The sequence below is a fragment of the Dipodomys spectabilis genome, unplaced genomic scaffold (genome assembly GCF_019054845.1).
Source record: "Dipodomys spectabilis isolate Male_0828 unplaced genomic scaffold, ASM1905484v1 ptg000003l, whole genome shotgun sequence".
NCBI lineage: Eukaryota > Metazoa > Chordata > Mammalia > Rodentia > Heteromyidae > Dipodomys > Dipodomys spectabilis.
In genome coordinates, this window is record NW_024870680.1 from 15698572 (window position 1) to 15719681 (window position 21110).

The following is a 21110-nucleotide window of genomic DNA, read 5'->3' on the forward strand; positions in this document are numbered from 1 at the left end:
CTTTTTTTTTTTTTTTAATTTTATTTTATTTTATTTGAGAACATACTGTACAGAGGGGTTACAATTACATGGGCAGGATAATGCATACATTTCTTACCAAGCATTGCAGCTTCCTCCTTTGTTTACCCTTCACCTCCCTTCCCAGCCTCCCCCCTCCCCCCCCCTGAGATTCTTATCTCTAATTAACCACCAAAACTCTGGAAGTGGAGTTATAGCTCAACTAAAAGACCTCTAGCCTTAAACAAGGACAGCACCTAGGCCCTGAATTCAAACCCCAGGACTGACACACTCCCAACAAAAGAAGTTTAAATAAATAAATAAATGAAATAATTTAAAGTTCAAAATAGCCAAGATAACCTAAAGCTTTTTGAATAATCGTAATACTTTCAAGTAAAGAAAGATAATTGAGAAACAGTCATTATTTTTCTATTTTCTTCAATAGGTTCTGAATGATCTGGAATGTCATGGAGTTGCCATATCAGAACAAAACCGGGTAGACCTGGAACAGAAAATAGATGAAGCCAGAGAAAATATCCGTAAAGCAGAGGTAAGGTGGCAGTTAAATGTGTATTTTGTCTAGCTTTAGTCAGTGTCCCAGCTGTGATGTGTATCCACACTAATATTTATTGAATTACTACTTTGCAGAAAATAGCATTTATGACAGCCTCAAACCTGTAATCCTAGCTACTCAAGAGGCTAAGAAAATCTGAAGATCAAAGCTCACCTGGGCAGAAGAGTCCCCATGAGACTCTTATTTCCAATTAACCATTCAAAAACTGGAAGTGGTGTGGTGGCTGAAATGTAAAGTGCTAGCCTTGAGTACAAAGAGGCTCAGGGACAGTGCCCAGGCCCTGAGTTTAAGCCCCACAACTCCCCCCCACACACACACACACACACAAATATAGACGATTTAGGACCTATTATTCCAGCTACTTTGTAGAGGTAGAGACAAGATGATTGCAGTTGTAGGCCAGTCCTGGCAAAGTTAGTGTTGAGACTGTATCTGAAAAGCAAACTAAAAGCAAAGGCAAAGGGACTATGGGTATGGCTGAAATGGTAGAGTGTTTTCTAAATGTCTTGTGTTCAATCCCAAGTATTGCAGAAAAAATAGGGAAGATTTAGTTAGAGGGAGTGAAAAAGCAAACTATAGTAGTAGGTTTTAATCTTTAATTGAAGTCATGGGATGCGTTGAGGGTTATATGAAAGCTGTGAAGATTCTTCTACTTAAAAGAAAGTATGTCCATGGCAACTACTCTCTGCCCAAGAAGGCTGAGATTGAAAGGAGAGGCAAAATGTTAGCAAACAAGTAATACACAGGGTGTAGACTGATCATTGGATATAATTTGAGTACATTTCTATAAAGAAATATGATTGAATGTAGCACATACATATGTATTAATCTATTTAGCTGCCAGATAGTGAAAAGATAGAGAAATGGGCCTAAAAATAAGACTGAGATTATGTTCTTGTTAGGAATGCATAGAAAAATGCTAAAGATAACTAAAACAATAAAACATAAGTGCCAAGGAGTGGTCCATATGAGTATACATAAAAACCAGAGGATGCATCAAGTTAGCTACACATTAGAGTAACAATGGATATTAGCCAATAAGTGATGTTTGATTAGTCAGAAAAAAGGGAACACAGATTTATTTCATATAATTTGTAAGAGGAATAACTTGAACCAGAAGATGAAGGTAGGAAGGAGGAAAGTTTGAGTTTGGTACTGGGAAATACCAAAGGCCTAACACATCTTTCCATTGGCAGAATACATACCCCTGGGACATAACAGCCTGAGTGGCAAGAAGATACTGAGCATGTTTCTTTCTGGGGCTAGATACAGGAATGTTTTATTGGTTAAGTGTTCATCTAAACTAGTGACTTTCAAACACTTCTTCAAACTCATAAGGTTTTAATAAGTAAGTGCTTTAGTGGTTATAATGTGAGGGTAGAGACAGCACAGGGAATTTGAGAATGCTTTTGGCACAACCCCATGGAAGCAATCTGAGCCACAGCCCACTTGCCATCTGCTCTTCTCCTTACCTACACTTCTTTCCTAGCAGTCTGACCCATAGTATTCTTGGTGAGGTAGTCAGGGTATGCAGTGTATAACGTTTTTCTCCCAGGACTCAGAGACATGCCTAAACCACTACCCTAGTATGCAGGCCAAATATGATGGGTGGACCCTTGCCTGGTTTGGGAGATGCTGGCCGGTGGTAGAAGAGTTTTTCCTGTTATATTTATTTCTCCATACTCTGATGAAGCCTAGTGGAACAGAACTGATTACTTTAAGACAGTCTCAGAAGTTTTCTGAAGAGTATGTTCTTGGATTTTTTTTATGTGTAGACTTCATCCATGGTGTTATCACTAATAATATGTCTACCTGGGTCCACCATCCTTAGTAATAGCAGTAGAAGTTATCAGTCATGACCTATTTTTTTCATTAATAAGTGTTCTAAGCTTACAGTTTGTTAGCTTGAAAGTAAAAATATAGATAACAGAATGTCCTGATACAAGAATTTAAGTCTGCATCGTCAAAGCTAATTTTCTTACCAAAAATATGGAATACACTAAACCTATGATGTCAAATCTATTGTCTCAGTTTTGAATGTTGGTAAAATTCAATTCATCCTATTATCTTAAAATGGTCTCTCACTTTCTATTAACAGATATTCACAATAGACAAGCTAAACTTAGCTGATAATTAGAGCATATTTATTGAGGTAGCACTTACAGGATTGTCATCAAGACTGTTATAATGAAAGTTGAATAGACTAGACCACAAGTCTTTTCAGAGTAATTAACAGTAATTATTTCTCTATATACCCTTTTTCTCTTTTCTACTATATTAATTTGCATTAGTTTTTTTTTTCCTCTTCCTATTCAATGGTTAATTTACTTTATTATAAATACCTATACAAAAGAAAGCTGTTTAAGGGCTTGGGAGTGTGGCTTAGTGGTAGAGTTCTTGCCTTGCATGCATGCAGCCCTGGGTTCGATTTCTCAGTACCACATAAGCAGAAAAAGCCGAAAGTGGCCCTGTGGCTCAAGTGGTAGAGTACAGAGAGGCTCAGGACAGTGCCCAGGCCTTGAGTTCAAGCCCCAGGACTGGCAAAAAAGCTGATTAAAATTTGATTCTGTTCTGGTAATCAGTATGATTATCTTACTTTTTAATTTCTGCTAATGTGAATGGTACTCTGCCTGGTTGCTTAATCTCCTTTGTCCATTCTATTGTGAAGCTCAGTTACAGGCTAACACCTGTAATCCTATGTCCAATTTGACGATTCCCCCTTTGAAGTCAGCTCAGATACCAAGAGACTCACAAAAAGCTAGATGTGAAGGTATGGCTCATATGGTAGAGTACTAGCCTTGAAGGAAAAAGTTAAGCAAGCATGGGAGGCCCTGAGTTCAAGCCCCAGTACACACACACACACACACACACACACACACACACACACACACACACACACACACACACACACACACACACACACACACACACACACACACACACGTTTCCAGTGAGAAAAAAAATGAAAATATTTGGACAATTAATGAATAGCTGCTACCTGCTAAATGATAAAAACACTATATAGTGACAGACTATTACTATATAAGATTTCTAGGACTGTTCCACACATATTTGTAATAATTCTGACAGTTTACAGTCTCAAGATTTGCTTAAATGAAACATTAACACACACATACAACCTATACACATACACACACATTCTCTAATATATCTACTTAAAAAGTAGTTGTTGTTAAGCCTGAGGCTATAGCTCAAGTGATGGAGCTCAAGTACAAAGTTCAATTCCAAGTAGAGGGAGGGAGGGAAGGAAGGAAGGAACGAAGGAAAATTAACAATGTATAGAAATATGTCAGCCAGCTACATGCTGGCTGGTGGCTCAAAGTGGTAGAGCCCTAGCCTTGAGTGAAAAAGCTCAGGGACAGCATCCAGGCCCCATGACTGACCAAAAAAAGAAAAAGAACATTATCACAGGTTTGTACTAGTATTAGCATTAGTATTAGCAGACTTCTTGAGTAATCACTTTTATTTATTTATTTTGTTGGTGGTGGGGCCTGAACTCTGGGCCCGGGCGCTGTCCCTTAGCTCTTCAGCTTAAGGCTAGCCCCCTACCACTTGAGCCAAAGTGCCACTTCAGCTTTTTCTGTTTATGTGGTGCTGAGGAATCAAACCCAGGGCCTCATGCATGCAAGGCAACCACTCTACCACTAGCCAGCTTCCCAGCCCCAAGTAATCATTGTTTAAATGTTTTTTCTTTATGAAAATGTTAAATGTAGAGAAAATTTTTTCTTTATGAAAATGTTAAATGTAGAGAAAATAGAAGAATAAACAGGTATTTCTGAGTATCTAGATTGTTTTGTAATATTAGCTTTTTATATATTTATTAGACTAGCCCATTATTTTTGTCCTGTGAAGTTGAAGTTAGATCAAAACTAATTAGAAGCATATTCAATTTTTAGGCACAAATACTTTATAGGTGATGGTCTTTATAGTTGTACAACTTTGTATAACTACTTAAGGATGATAGGTAGGTAGGTAGGTAGGTAGGTAGGTAGGTAGATAGATAGATAGATTCATACATACATACATACATACATGCATAAAGTTGAACTGATATTAATGATACTAAGAGTGGTAATTTAACTAAAGTGGTGCTACCAAAACTATCTACAATAAAGATTCTTTGTCTCACTCCCAATTGCGTTTGGCAAATACTGGTTTTTCACCAGTGGCAACAAGTAGGCATTTTTCCCTATTTCTCTATTATTACCTCATAGAATTTTGTAAGTCAGGGTTTTTACAAATATTCTATACATACGATAAAATTTAACTATTTCAAGTGTACAATGAGAACTTTGATATGTTTCCTTGTAGTTCTGATGATTAATGATGCTGAGCTGCTTTTCATTTGATTGTTGGCATTTATGTATTTATTTATTTATTTAGGTTGGTTAAGGTACTGGATTTGAACTCGAAAGAATTACGTTTACTAGGCAAGAGCTTTACCACTTGAACCACTCACTCATTCCTAAATTTTCTACCATCTAGTATAGTGCCTTTTTTTGGTGGTAGTGAAACTGGAGTTTGAATTTAAGGCCTTAACCCTTTCTAAGCAAATGCTCTACTACTACACCTATTCCCTAATCTCAGCTAGTCTTCAGTATTTATTCATATCAGTCTTACTGAACTCTATTCACAATGCTAGCCTGTGTGTGTGTGTGTGTGTGTGTGTGTGTGTGTATGTGTGTGTGTGTGTGTGTGTGTGTGTGTGTTTGATATAGCTGGAAAATGGCCTGAAGTATGTAAAAATCTGAAAAAGAATCACCCCTTGATGACAATTGCATTATACAGCTTTTGGACTATGAGGAGCACCATGCTTAGAACTCAGCAGAGAACCCATACTTAATGGCTTGAGGAGAGATATCAGTCAGTACTCAGATTATTACCATCCAAATCTTTAGCCTAAGAAGGAGCTGGACTGGAAACAATGGCAGAAAAGCAGAGTAACTGAGCAGAAATTTCAGTTGTTGATTACATTGGAAAGCAAACACTAATAAAATTAGGGGCTGGGAAGGTAGCTCAGTGGTAGAGCGCTTGCCTTGCATACCTGAGGCCCTGGGTTCCATTCCTCAGCACCACATAAGCAAAAAGAGAAAAGCCAGAAGTGGTGCTGTGGCTCAAGTGGTAGAGTGCTAGCCTTGAGTTGAAGAGCTAAGGGACAGCGCCCAGGCCCAGAGTTCAGGCCCCATGACCGGACCCAAAAAAAAAAAAAAACAAAACACTAATAATTAGAAAATTGGAGTGACCATGTTCTTGACCTCATATATGGTATTTACATGTGCACATCTGAGGGAAGCTAAGAGGAGGGCACAGAGGGAAACATGGGAAAAAATATAACAGAGGGACCCATCAGCTGCACTAGACATTGATGAAAATGAACTAAGCAACTCAAGGGCAGAGGTGGGAGGGAGGGAATAAGAGGGAACAGCTTACACTAAGCAAAAGGAAAGAAATGTACATATCACCCAGTTTGGAAGAAATAGTTGTATTGTCAAAGTTTATAGAATTCACAAATTTTATAGACCATGATAATGACAATTTGCCCTGTGAATGTTAAAATATGTTTGTGACTTTAAGTATTACTAACCCACAATACTATGAAATTTATGTAATCACTAAATCTCAATTTAAAAATATTTTTATTTATTTTTTGTTGTTGTTGGTCATGGAGCCTGAACTTGGCCTGGGTGCTGTCCCTCAGCTCTTCAGCTCAAAGTTGGCACTCTACCACTTGAGCCACAGCGCCACTTCTGACTTTTTCTGCTTATATAGTGCTGAGGAATTGAACCCAGGGCCTCATGCGTGCAAGGCAACCACTCTACCACTGAGCCACCACCCCAGTCCCAAAATATTATTTAAAATTTTTAAAAGGTAGACAGGTACAAGAATTGAATCTAGTTAGGCTTCACTCTGTGCTTAATAGTTTGCTTAAGTTTCACAAATATGTAAGGGAAATGGAGCTTAAATCTCAATATATTGTTAGTAATCACATTCCATGACTTATGACAATAAATATACATAGTAAATTAAAGAAAAGAAAAAGAAAATCAGAGTGATAGCCAGGCGCTGGTGACTTATGCCTGTAATTCTAGCTACTTAGGAGGCTGAGATCTGAGGATCACAGTTCAAAGCCAGACAAGGCAGGAAAGTCCATGGGACTCTTATCTCCAATTAACCACCAGAAAACTAGAAATGGTGCTGTGATTCAAGTGGTAGAGCACTCACCTTGAGCTGAACAGCTCAGGTACAGCACCCAGGAAGCAGAGAAGGAATGCCTGTATATCTGTGCTAGCTTCCTCAACCCTGCTTTTTTGCCCTTATTGGAGCTTGAACTCAGAACCTCTCTTGCTCAGCTTTTTTCACCTGGCTGGCAGTCAGTTAATCACTTGAACCATGCCTCTTCTGGCTTTTTTTGCTGGTTAATTGGTGATAAGAATCTCATGGATTTATCTGCCCAGATTGGCTTCTAACTGTAATTATAAGTCTGAGCCATTAGCATCTGGCTTATCCTCTCCCTATTTTATTCCATTTGCTCTCCCAGACTAAAGGATGGTACCACTGGGGTCTGTGGGTCTTCCTAGGATCCTTAGTTAATTCTCCCTGGAAACATCCTCATAGACATACCCGAGTTATGCTTAGTAAACTCCTAGGTGCTTGTCAGTCTAGTCGAGTTAATAGTCATGATTAACTGTCACAGCTATGCACTGAAAATTTGGAATCAGCACATCATTAAAATCTATTTGAAGACACTCTTGGTGTGGTAGTACATGTCTGTAATCTCAGGCATGAGAATAAGGCAGGTTTGTGAATTGAGCCTAGCTAGCCTATGCTATATGAGATCCTGTCTCAAAAAAAAGATTCAGCTGAGCGCTGGTGGCTCACGCCTGTAATCCTAGCTACTCAGGAGGCTGAGATCTGAGAATCACGGTTCAAAGGCAACCCGGGCAAGAAAGTCTGTGAGACTCTTGGTCTCCAATAAACCACCAGAAAACCAGAAGTGGCGCTGTGGCTCAAGTGGTAGAATGCTAGCCTTGAGCTGAAGAGCTGAGGTACAGTGCCCAGGCCCAGAGTTCAAGCCCCACAACCAAAGGAAAAAAAATTGATTTAAAAACACTAGAAATTCTACTCTTAAATAAGTGTTAAAATATAAAAAGCTGCAAGCTCTTAAAGATTTCAAGGAAAACAAACCAAATTGAGTTCTTCCTATGCTACACCCACAACCAGATCATTTTCATAACACCAGAATGTGTAGGATTTCTCCCCAGCAGCAAGCAAGCAAGCAAGCAATACTTGTTTGCAAATAACATGTTCATCAGCTGTTTTGAAAAGTACTGACAAAACTAGATCTTAAGTAAACTAAGCTAGCTGGTGTTGACAGAAGAGAACATACTAAATTCTCCCAGCTTTTTTTTTTTATTTCTTGGCTTCAGTTAAATAAAGACTTTTTAAAATTTCTAACCTTGTTGGTTAACACAAGGAAAAGTATTTCAGTGCTTTAAAATGTATATTTAAGGGGCTGGGAAGGTGGCTGAGTGGTAGAGCGCTTGCCTTGCATGCATGAGGCCCTGGGTTCTATTCCTCAGCACCGCATAAGCAAAAAGAAAAAAAAGCCGGAAGTGGCGCTGTGGCTCAAGTGGTAGAGCGCTAGCCTTGAGCTGAAGAGCTGAGGGACAGCGCCAGGCCCAGAGTTCAGGCCCCACAACCGGACCAAAAAAAAAAAATGTATACTCAAGGGCTGGGAAGGTGGCTCAGTGGTAGAGCACTTGCCTTGCATGCATGAAGATCTGCGTTCGATTCCTCAGTACTACATAAGCAAAAAGAAAAAAGCCAGAAGTGGCGCTGTGGCTCAAGTGGTAGAGCGCTAGCCTTGAGCTGAAGAGCTGAGGGACAATGCCCAGGCCCAGAGTTCAGGCCCCACAACCGGACCTAAAAAAAAAAAAAAGAAAAGAAAAAAACAGTGTCATGAACAAATGTGTAAATGTAACTGATGTGTTAGAGGAACAGTTTATAGATGTGTGTATGGGCACAGGGTATGTGGAAAGGTGTGAGAGAAAATATTTTCTCAAAATGTGCAAGATACTTTATAAACTTTGGATGTTTACATTGGGTGTTGGTGGCTCACATGAGCCTCTCAGGAGGCTGAGATCTGAGAATCTCAGTTTGAAGCCAGCCCAGGTAGGAAAGTCTACGAGAATCTCATCTTCAGTTGTCTACCAAAAGTCTGAAGTGCTTTTTGGCCAAAGCAGTAGAGCTCTGGCCTTGAGCAAAAAAGCTCAGGGATGGTGCCTACTCCCTTATTTCAAGCCCCATGACTGACATCAAAAACAAAAAAAGTAAAAGGTTCAGAGTTGTGGAAGTTTTTGGGTTTTTTTTGGTGTTGGTCCTGGGGCTTGAACTCCAGGCCTGATACTGTCCCTGGGCTCCTTTTTGCTCAAGGCTAGAGCTCTACCATTTGAGCCACAGCTCCACTTTTGGCTCTTTGGTAATATAATGTGGAAAGAGTCTCACAGACTTGCTTCCAAACACAATCCTCAGATCATAACCTTCTGAGTAGCTAGGATTTCAGCCATAAGCACCAGGGGAGTGACAAGAAAAGGTCAGACCAAAAGATAAATTACAAATAAATAAAAATCTCAGGGCTAGGAAGGTGGCTCAGTGGTAGAGCACTTGCCTTGCATGCATGAGACCCTGATTTTGATTCCTCAGCACCACATAAGCAGGAAAAAAAGCCGGAAGTGGCTCTGTGGCTCAAGTGGTAGAGCGCTAGCCTTGAGCTGAAGAGCTGAGGGACAGCACCCAGGCCCAGAGTTCAGGCCCACAACCGGACCCAAAAAAAAAATCTCTGAGTTCAACCCACTTGGGTTAAAATGGGCTACTGAAAATGCTGGATCTCGTGTGTTCAGAGATATAACCTTATTATTAGGAAAATTAAAGCACACTAACCTCTACCCTTTCATAGGTTATGTTTGACATCTAATCTCATACTTTGCTCTGGTAAAGACACAAGTATGCCGAGCGCTGGTGGCTCACACCTGTAATCTTAGCTACTCAGAAGGCTGAGATCTGAGGATTGTGGTTCAAAGCCAGCCTGGGCAGGAAAGTCTGCGAGGCTCCTGTCTCCAATAAACCACCAGAAAACTGAAGTGGTGCTATAGCTCAAGTGGTAGAGCGCTAGCCTTGAGCTGAAGAGCTGAGAGACAGCACTCAGGCCCAGAGTTCAAGCCCCACAACGGACAAAAAAAAAAACAAGTATGCCAAGGTTAGTGGGGATAGCTTAATAACAGAGCACACAGTTGCCATGCAGAAGGACTCTAGCTCAACCTCCAGCAGCCCAAAAGCAACACACACACACACACACACACACACACACACCTGTATGCCACCATCAGATGTTCTTTATATTTATTTATTTATATTTTTATGTACCTACCTGTCCTCTTTGCAGGTGAACAATTGCTTCTAAGATTTGCTAGTAAATATCAAGATTGTTAATAAGTAGGGAATAGCTGGGAAGTTGGCTCAGTGGTAGAGCACTTGCCTTGCATGCATGAGGCCCTGGGTTCGATTCCTCAGCACCACATAAGCAGAAAAAGCCAGAAGTGGTACTGTGGCTCAAGTGGTAGAGCACTAGCCTTGAGCTGAAGAGCTAAGGGACAGTGCCAAGACCCAGAGTTCAGGCTCCACGACCGGACAAAAAAAAAAAGTAGGGAATAAATGTTATTGATTGGTTTCTGACCAGCTTCTCTGTTTTCTTAGATAATTAAGTTGAAAGCTGAAGCCCGGCTGGACCTGTTAAAGCAGATTGGTGTGTCTGTGGACACATGGCTAAAGAGTGCCATGAACCAAGTAATGGAAGAACTAGAAAATGAGCGATGGGCTCGTCCTCCTGCAGCAACCAGCAATGGCACTCTACACTCGGTACATTTGCTTTTCTCATACATGGAGGGCTCATTGACCTTCACTGTTCGTTGATATTGTAGCCAAATTTAGCCAAAATTTAAAAGAAAGGATAATGTTTGCTAATGGTTTGGGTTTGCTGTTTTTTGTTTTGTCTTCCTTTAACCTGTTGCTTGATTTAGACTTACTACAGGGATTTTTTGTTTGTTTGTTTGTTTTTGCTAGTGGTGGGCTTGAAATCTGGGGCCTGAGTGCTGTCCCTTAGCTCTTCAGCTCAAGACCAGCACTCTACCACTTGAGCCACAGCACCACCAGTTTCCTGGTGGTTAATTGGAGATAAGAGTCTCAGGGACATTACTGCGCAGGCTGGCTTTGAACTGCAATCCTCAGATCTCAGCCTCCTGAGTAGGTAGGATTACAGGCATGAGCCACCTGCGCCTGGCAGTACAGGGATATTTTAAACTTAGTTTGAGTGTTTTAATATGCTGTGAAGAATGACTATTACTAATTGAATTATCAATGCCTCTCTATCAAACTCAATATTCATAAGGTAAACAGTAAAAATAGTACAATAGGAAACTTAATAGAGTGTCTCTGAAGTTCTCAGAGGTCTCTTTAGCAAAAATAAAAATAAAGCATCCAGAGAGTTATAGTACATCTTTTACAAATGTGTGGACCTACCCTAAAGTCAACTTCAATCCCCAAGGCTTTTGTCACTCCTGTCACTGGGAGCCAGTCCAAGTAGGGTTTGACGATAATACAAGGACCCTAGCTTGTTTTCATACTCAGTCCACTCTGTAACTTCCTGCTCAACCTTGTTTGTCATGCTGGAGATCTGAGTTCCAAAAAATTCAGTGATTTCTTTGCTATTACACAGGTGGGGATGTGATGCCTACTAGTCAATAACTCCTGTGGCATCTCACTTCCTTCTACTCTTGGTCATCTTTCTTCTTTATTTTCTTAATGTTATTTACAAGTGTGTGTTTCTCTCTTTTGTTTTCTTTTGTTGATTGTTTGCCTTGTTTACTACTCTCCATACAAAAGTGCCTGGTGCACAGTAGGTAAATATTTATTGAGAGAAGAAATGAGTATATGGATGGAAGAATAGAAAAGTGTTAAACTAAATAAGCTAAAACTTACATTTAGTGCCTCTTGAATGTTTGTGACCTTCAAATATAAGTTATCCTTGCTGGAGAAAACAATGAACTTTTAAAGCATTCTAGGAAGTTGTCAATTTTTTTTCATATAGGATTCTGATATTCTAATGGAACTGTACTTACACACTTAAAAATGATGTGTGGCTAGGAATGTGGCTTAGTGGTAGAGTGCTTGCCTACCATGCATGAAGCCCTTGGTTCAATTCCTTGGTGCCACATAAATAAAAAAGCCAGAAGTGGCACTGTGGCTCAAGGGCTAGAGTGCTAGCCTTGAACAAAGAGAAACTCAGGGATAATGCCCAGGCCCTGAGTTCAAACCCCAAGATTGGCAAAAAAAAAAAAGGGGGGGGGGGAACCTGGGAAGGTGACTCAGTGGTAGAGTGCTTGCCTTGCATGCATGAGGCCCTGGGTTCGATTCTTCAGCACCACCTATGCAGAAAAAGCCGGAAGTAGCACTATGACTCAAGTGGTAGAGCACTAGCCTTGAGCTGAAGAGCCTGAGGGACAGCTCCCAGGCCCATCGTCCAGGCCCCATGACCAACAAAAAAAAAGTGTGTAATTATACATTTGAAGGAAAAACAATCAGTTTAAACCTTTATTTTATTTTATCTTATTTTTGGTCAGTCATGGGTCTTGAACTCTGGACCTTGGTGAGGTCCCTGAGTTCTTCAGCTCAAAGGAAGCTCTCTACCACTTGAGCCACAGCATCACTTCCAGTTTTCTGGTGGCTAATTGGAGATAAGAATGTCATGGACCCCGGGCACCAGTGGCTCACGCCTGTAATCCTAGCTACTCAAGAGGCTGAGATCTGAAGATCGTGGTTCAAAGCCAGCCCAGGCAGGAAAGACCATGAGACTCCTATCTCCAATAAACCACTAGAAAACTGGAAGTGGCGCTGTAGCTCAAGTGGTAGAGCACTCGCCTTGAGCTGAAGAGCTGAGGGACAGTGCCCAGGCCCAGAGTTCAAGCCCTACAACCAACAACAACAAAAAAAGAATGTCATGGACTTTCCCACTCAGGCTAGCTTTGAACCATAATCCTCAGATCTCAGCCTCCTGAGTAGCTAGGACTACAGACTTGAGCACTATAAACAGTAATCCAGCCAGGGAAAACATACACAAACATACACACGCAAACACACCCCATCCACTTGACTTTGTGGTTAGAACTTGCCCTATTTCCAACCAAACCCATGATTGTTCTTGGGCTAGCACCTTTCTTACTCAATCACCTGAGTGGACATGTGACACCCAACTCTGTGTTTTTTTTCTGGGCAGATAACAAAGGTTAGTCTCCCCTTAAAGTTTACAAGCTGGTCTCCTTTAAGTTCACAAGCTGGGAAAACAAACAGATCTTTATAGATCCTGTTGATGCTTGGCAGTGTATAACTGGGCCACTGTATGGCAAACTAGAAATTGTTCACTTCTTACTCTTCCAGCACAGCTTGGAAAAAATCACTTATTTCTGGATTTCTTAGAAAATGTTATACTAAATTACTCTAAAATCCTGTCCAACCCCAAGATTTCTGGTTCTATGACATATTTTCAGAAAAGTTCAATGCTAGCTGGTTGTGGCAGCTTTAATTTACCCTGCAATCCTAGCTACTTGGGAGGCAAAGATGAGGGAATTGTGGTCCAAGGACAGCCCAGCTCCTCCCACCCCTACCCAAGAAGAAAAAGTTCAATCAGTGGCTTGATGTGGTAGTGTACCCTTTGTCATTTCAGTGACATAGGCAGCATCAATAGAAAGATTGCAGCCCGTGCTAGCCTGAGGATAAAGCAAAACCTATCCCAAAAAATAACCAACATGAAAAGGACTTGGAAGAGTGTCTCAGGTAGTAGAGCACCTGCCTACAACATGGGAGACCTGTGTTCAGCCTCCTAATACCACCAAAAATGGAAAAGAAGAGATGGGAAAGGAGAGACGAAAGGAAGGAGAAAAATAGAGAAGAAATTTTGCCCATGAAGAAAATGTCACTGTGAGGAATTTTAGTAAGGGATCTAGAAAAAGGGTTCCTTAATATGAATGAAGGAATTTGTATTTTTTTCCCAGTCTAACATTCCTCATCATTGGGCTGTTCTTCATATTCATCCTTTTAAGTGACTGTATACTAGGAAGATACTTCAGAATTAACTTTTCTAGTGGCTTATAGACACCAGCTTATCTGGATATGTCTCTTTCTTTGAGAAGGGGCTTGTAGTCTCGTCCCATGTTTCCCTTCTTGTAGCTATTCTTAATGGAGAACAAGTCATCCTTCTTCCAGATAAGAGGTTGTATTTTAGCCGGCTCACACCTGTAATCCTAGCTACTCAGATGGCTGAGATCTGAGGATCTCAGTTGAAAGCCAGCTCCAGCCAGAAAGTCTGTGAGACACTTAAAAAGCTGGAAGTAATGCTGTAGCTCAAGTGGTAGTGTATTAGCCTTGAGCAAAAGGAGCTTAGGGACAGTGCGCAACCCAAGTTCAAGGCCCAGAACTTGGGGGGGGGGGAGAAAAGAAAAGACAAAATAGATTTTGTGGAAGATCTACCAGTAATATAAATAAAGGAGAGAGTAAAGCAAAAATAGATTAATGGAGCCCCAGTAGTGGCTTAACCTGCTTTTAAATAACTTAGAGAGGACTGTATCTGTTTATACTGACAGCTGACTGGCTGAGGAACAGGAAGCAGGAATAACTCATTCTGGCAACCAAATATTTTCTCTCATTGTAGCTGCCAACAAAAGCATTAGTCATCTGGAAAACATGATTAATGCTACTGTTTGACATTAACAGTATAACTAAACTAAAAAATGCCTTATGGAAGATAAATGTTTTGGAAGTATATAATCTATGTACTTTTAGAATAAGGATGTGAACTCTTTGCCTTCTGTCTCATGTCATGGTATGGAATATAAGGTTGGGAAGGGGAAAACAAAAAACAAAAAATGAGAAGAATCCCAGAGTTTAATAACACTATCCTAAAGAAGAGCAGTCCAATGATACTGATATTTAGTTAAAGGTTTCTGAAGCCTACATGAACTTCTGAGATTGGACTGCTGCCAATGACCAGATCAATCTTTTCTCTTACTCTCCTGCTGTCTCTTACTCAAAACCTATATATAGTTTGCAACCTAATTTTTGAAATTATATTAATCTTATAATAGAAATGTAAGAAGAGGGAACAACTGATGCTATGCAAAACAAAAGAAATGTACATACCACCCAATGTGGAAGAAATACTGTATCGCAAAGCTCATAGAACTCATAAATGTTATAGACTGTGATAGACAGTTTGCTCCAGGAAAGTTAGAATGTGTTTGTGACTTTAACTGATCATCACTATCCCACAATACTGTGAAATTTGGGAAATTATGTAACCACTTAATCACAATAAAAAACTTGAAAAAAATAATGGAAATATAAGTAGGATTATAGAAAATTTTGAAATACTATAGAAAAGCAAAAAATCAGCTCCTCAACAATATTTTCCCTCCATTTATTTTAATTTTGACAAGTACAAATCATATGTGTGTATATATATATTTATGCATGCAAACATTTTAAAAGGTACTCCTCATTTTACTGTTTTGTTTTTCCAGACCTGGGGCTTGAACTCAGGGCCTGGGCACTGTCCCTGAGCTTTCTTTGCTCAAGGCTAGTGCACTACCACTTGAGCCACCCCGCCACTTTCGGCTTTTTCTCTTTATGTGGTACTGAGAAATCAAACCCAGGGCTTCATGCACGCTAGGCAACATTCCCAGTCCCTCTTTTTTAAACATACATAAAATTAAGTTAAATTTGTACATTTTTCCAATCTAACATTCTTCATCGCTAGATGATCTTTATAATTATTATTTTAGTGTCTCCTTAGAAAGGTATTAGAAAGGTAACTTTTCTATTATTTACTGAATATTTAGATTGCCGCCAGATTTTCAGTATTATAAATCATTTATAAAATATTTTTATACATACAACCAGTCCTCCTCCTGCGTACATGGATTTAACCAATAACAAAGCAACAAGATTTGGGGGAAAAAAATGACACCTTTATTGAACACATCTACAGACTTTGTCCTTTTATTAGTATTCCCTAAACAATACTGTATAACAACTATTTGCACAGAATTTATATTAGATAATATAAGTAATCTACAGATGATTTAAATTATATGGGAGGTTGTACATGGGTTGTATTTAAATACTACATTATTTTATATAAGAGACTTGATCATCCATGGATTGTGGTATCACAAGGAGTCCTCCTGGAACCAGTCTTCCTTGGATATCAAGAAATGATTTCTTATTTCCATATGGAATTTTTTTTTGGTGATGTAGATTACCAGAAGTAGGATTAATGGGATGTGTAGACCTTTGCTTGAAATGGTTTATATTTATTATACTTCCTTTTTCTTGGGCTGGGAAGGTGGCTCAGTGGTAGAGCGCTTGCCTTGCATGCATGAGGCCCTGGGTTTGATTCCCCAGCACCACATAAGCAAAGAGAAAAAAGCCGGAAGTGGTGCTGTGGCTCAAGTGATAGAGTGCTATCCTTGAGCTGAAGAGCTGAGGGACAGCGCCCAGGCCCACAACTGGACCCAAAAAAACAAACAAACAAACAACAACTTCCTTTTTCTTAGATTTTCTAACTATAGCTGACACTTTTTACATGATTTTTTACTATCTTAAGCCACTTTTCCCAGCTATTGTTAAGACACATTGACAGTTGGCTTTGTTGTACAGCTTTCCTTAGGGCACTTGAAGGATTGTGTAGAGATAAATTGTGATGGTTATGTGGGGGTTTTCATCTGTAATCCCAACACTTGGGAGGCAGAGGCAGGAGGATCACATGTCCCAAGCCAGCCTGGACTACATAGTAACTTCCAACCAAACAGTAACACCCTCTCTCAACACTCATCTCATGTCTCTTCCCTCTACCAGTAAAAGAAAAGAAATTCTATTCATTATGAAGACTATGCTAAAGATGGCTGGAAGACTAGGAGGTGAAGTTTTTTTTTTTTTTTTTTTTTGGGTCCGGTTGTGGGGCCTGAACTCTGGGCCTGGGCACTGTCCCTCAGCTCTTCAGCTCAAGGCTAGCGCTCTACCACTTGAGCCACAGCACCACTTCCGGCTTTTTTCTTTTTGCTTATGTGGTGCTGGGGAATCGAACTCAGGGCCTCAGGCATGCAAGGCAAGCGCTCTACCACTGAGCCAGCTTCCTAGCCCGTAGGAGGAGAAGTATTTTTAACCAAATTCAGACGTCAGTTTAGTTTTCAGCTGCCTCATTACTACCTACTAATACAGTGTGGTTTGATTTTAAAATATGAAAATCTGGTTTCTTGGTTTAAGATAATCCCAATGAAAAGAAGAGAATAGGCTTTTATAATGAGTTTCTTATAAACTGTTGAAATAATAGAATGTGCCTGCAAAATCTTTTGTTTTCAAGTTTACAATATCTCCAGTGGTCGTGTGTGTGTGTGTGTGTGTGTGTGTGTGTGTGTGTGTGTGTGTGTGTGTGTGTGTGTGTGTGTGTGTGTGTGTGTGTGTGTGTGTGTGTGTGTGTGTGTGTGTGTGTGTGTGTGTTCCCGTCTTGGGGCTGAACTCAGGGCCTGAGAGCTGTCCCTGAACTTTTTTTTTTTTTAACTCAAAGTTAGCATTCTTCCATTTGAGCCACAGCTCCATTTCTAGCTTTTTGGTGATAATTGGACATAAAGAGTCTCATGTACTTTTCTGCCCAGGTTGGCTTTGAACTTCAATCTTTAGATCTCAGCTTCCTGAGTAGCTAGGATTATAGGGGTGTGCCATTGTCTTTTAATTGAACTAAACTCAATTCCTAGTAAGATCCATTGAATTCAATTTAGCAAGCATGTATTGAGCCAGCTCTTCTTATGAGACTCTTAGTGTCAATGAATTGATTCTTATTGACAGCCAAGACCCAAAAGTGGGCAGTGAACATATGAGAATTTACCCTGAGTGATGTGTTTCTAGCTATGCTGTTTTCTGACTTTTTGCATAGCCATGACAACCAGTACGGGGTTCTTCCTGTAGTAAGTAACTGGTGAAAATGGCTTGCTACACTCTTGATCCAGAAAATTGTACAAAAACATGTAAATAAATAGGTTCAGTTTTTCATATTCACCCAAAAAATCATCCAGGCTATATCCCAAAAAACTACCTAGCATCTCCAAGATGACATTTTAAAGAAACAATGTATGTTATTCTGGCATTACCATGGTGGTGTTGGTAGGTGTGCCCAGGCCAAACATTGGACACTGAATCAATCAGTGTCCAAGATGAGTACTTAATTTTTGCTATACGTGCTTAAAAATGCTAGATTTCGATGTGGAGTTTATTTCATTTAGCATATCCAGCATGAGTTGTGGTACTTTAAAAGCATAGTCCAGTTTACTCATACTAGCACTCCCCCTGCCATATTGAATTGTCCTCATTAAAAATATGTTGTTCCTAAACTACAAGAAGTTGCACAGGAGAAGAAGACATAACAGAAGGAACTGAAAGGGAAAAAATATGACACTGAAATAAGTAAATCTGGCAGGCTTCTCTGCTTCATAGTTACTGCTACATAGTTAAATTTTTTTTAATTTAAAATTAAATTCTTCATAACTAGTTATTTTAAAAAATGCAGTTGAGACCAAGCCTACTACTCCATCTTGCTTGGAAGCAGAAACCATCTTCCTGATATTTAAAATCATATTTTACAACTACTTATGTTAGACATGGAATGAGGTTAACAGTGATCAGTTCTCTGTCCAGATAGAGTTTGTTTGTTTGTTTGTTTGCCAGTTGTAGGGCTTGAACTCTGGGCTTGGGTGCTCTCCCTCAGCTCTTCAGCTCAAGGCTAGCATTCTACCACTTGAGCCACAGCATCACTTCTGGCTTTTTCTGCTTATGTGGTGCTGAGGACTGGAACCCAGGGCCTCATGCATGCAAGGCAAGCACTCTACCACTGAACCACCTTCCCAGCCCGTTTGTTTGTTTTATGTTAGTGGTGGTTGTTATGGGCCTGAACTCTGGGTCTGGGCATCGTCCCTGAGCTCTTCAGCTCAAGGCTAGTGCTCAACCACTTGAGCCACAGCACCACTTTCAGCCTTCCTGCTTATGTGGTGCTGAGGAATGGAACCCCGGGCCTCATGCATGCAAGGCAAGCACTCTACCACTGAGCTACCTTTCCAGCATCAGTAGAGGGATTTTGTAGGTCAGTTTTTGTTTGGTTGGTTGTTTTTGTAGGTCGTGGGGCTTGAACTCTGGGCCTAGGTGCTGTCCCTGCACTCTTTAGCTCAAGGAGAGTGCTCTACCACTTGAGCCACAGCACCACTTCTGATTTTCTGGTAGTTAATTGGTGATAAAAGTCTCACAGACTTTCCTGCCTGGGCTGGCTTTGAACCGCGATTCTCAAACCTCAGACTCCCGAATAGCTAATATTACAAGTGTGAGCCACCAATGCCCAGCTTTAATCAGTTTTCTTTTTTTTTTTTTATTGGTTGTGGGGCCTGAACTCTGGGCCTGGGCGCTGTTCCTCAACTCTTCAGCTGTAGTCTAGCACTCTACCACTTGAGCCTCAGCCCCGCTTCCTGCTGAGGAATTGAACCAAGGGCCTCATGAATTCAAGGCAACCACTCTACCACTGAGCCACCTTCCCAGCTAGTCAGTTTTCTATAGCAAATGTCTTTGTTTGTATTGGGTATTAGCAGATTCTTTGTTTAGATTCTCTCCGCCTCATAAAGACAATAAATGCTTATGATTTATTGTCTCCTTTACATCAAGTATATATTAGGGTTTAAAATGTTTTATTTCATGAAGCCTTATAATAACCCTGTAAAGAAGTTTTTTGTGGGGCTGGGAAGGTGGCTCAGTGGTAGAGTGCTTGCCTTGCATGCATGAGGCCCTGGGTTCAGTTCCTCAGCACCACATAAGCAGAGAAAGCCTGAAGTGGCGCTGTGGCTCAAGTGGTAGAGCGCTAGCCTTAAACTGAAGAGTTAAGAGACAGCACCCAGGTCCAGAATTCAGGCCCACAACTGACCAAAAAAAAAAAAAAAGGTTTTTTGTTTTTTGTCGGTTGTGGGGCTTGAAATATGGTCCTGGGTGCTGTTCCTCGGCTCTTCAGTTCAAGGCAAGTGCTCTACCACTTGAGCTACAGCACCACTTGTTTTTCTGGTGGTTTATTGGAGATAAGAGGCTCACGGACTTTCCTGCCCTGGCTGGCTTTGAACCGTGATCCTCAGATTTCAGCCTCCTGAGTAGCTAAGATTACAGACATGAGCCACCAGCACCCAGCTAAGAAGTTATTATCTTCATTAGAAAGGTAAGATGGTTGGAGCTGAGAAGTTAAATAGTTTCCTAGGCTTACACAAAGTACATGGCATAGTCAGCATTCACACCGTGTCTGCCAGACTCTAGGCCCTCTGCTCCTTCTTGTGACACTCACAGTAATGATGCCTATCAGAGGTGGTTTTGCTGGGTACAAGAAGACAGCTACTGCTGGGCGCTGGTGGTTCACGCCTATAATCCTAGCTACTCAGGAGGCTGAGATCTGAGGATCGCGGTTCAAAGCCAGCCCAGGCAGGAAAGTCCGTGAGACTCTTATCTCCAATAAACCACTAGAAAACCAGAAGTAGCGCTGTGGCTCAAGTGGTAGAGTGCTCACCTTGAACTGAAGAGTGCAGGGACAGCGCCCAAGCCCAGAGTTCAAGCCCAATGACCGACCAAAAAAAAAAAAAAGAAGAAGAAGAAGAAGACAGCTACTAAAACACGCTGAAAAAGAGTCTTCTTACTGCCCTTGCAATAAGAGTAAGAATTTTACCACATATAAGGAAGGAAAAATATTAGTACAGCTAGAAAGAATTGTTATGATTGAAGTTCTGGCAAGTGACAGGGAGAAAAGGGGTTGAGAGCAGTTGTTAAGATAAGAGAAGAAAGGGCTGGGAAGGTGGCTCAGTGGTAGAGTGTTTGCCTTGCATGCATGAGGCCCTGGGTTCGATTCCTCAGCACCACATAAGCAGAAAAAGGTAGAAGTGGCGCTATGGCTCAAGTGGTAGAGTGCTAGCCTTGAGCTGAAGAGCTGAGGGACAGCACCCAAGCCCAGAGTTCAGGCCCCACGACCAACCAAAAAAAAAAAGAGAGAGAAAGAGAGAGAAGAGAAGAAGAATATGCTTTTAGAAATGCTGGGTCAAGAAAACAGTAAGGCTAGAAGAAGAAGAGAAGAGATTACCCTGAGATACCATGCTGTGAAAAGCTGCTGTGACAGTGCAGAAGTATATAGCAGTGACCCTGCTGCTGTCACTGCAGCTTTTCAATCCTTCCATGAGGATCAAGAAATGAACTCAAAATAGAGAAAGGAAGGAATGTTTAGTATCAGTCTGGGTTGCCAAGATAAAATGTTTTAGACTGATTCACAGTGCCAAACCCAATAATCATTAACATTCCATATGTGTTTTTGGAAACCACAATTTTTTTTTTGTATGAGTATTTTGTTTTG

At 40.7% G+C, this 21110-nt stretch overlaps 1 protein-coding gene across 5 annotated transcripts in view; it reads left to right on the forward strand.

Annotated features, from left to right (window-relative positions):
- Positions 1 to 21110, forward strand: part of Fchsd2 (FCH and double SH3 domains 2) — a 250079-nt gene that overhangs the window by 212508 nt on the left and 16461 nt on the right. For all 5 annotated transcript variants that reach the window (XM_042687508.1, XM_042687523.1, XM_042687500.1 and 2 more), the window contains 2 exons: positions 443 to 547; positions 10346 to 10507. In XM_042687508.1, coding sequence (XP_042543442.1) covers positions 443 to 547; positions 10346 to 10507 — 267 coding nt within the window. The remainder of the gene's footprint in view (positions 1 to 442; positions 548 to 10345; positions 10508 to 21110) is intronic.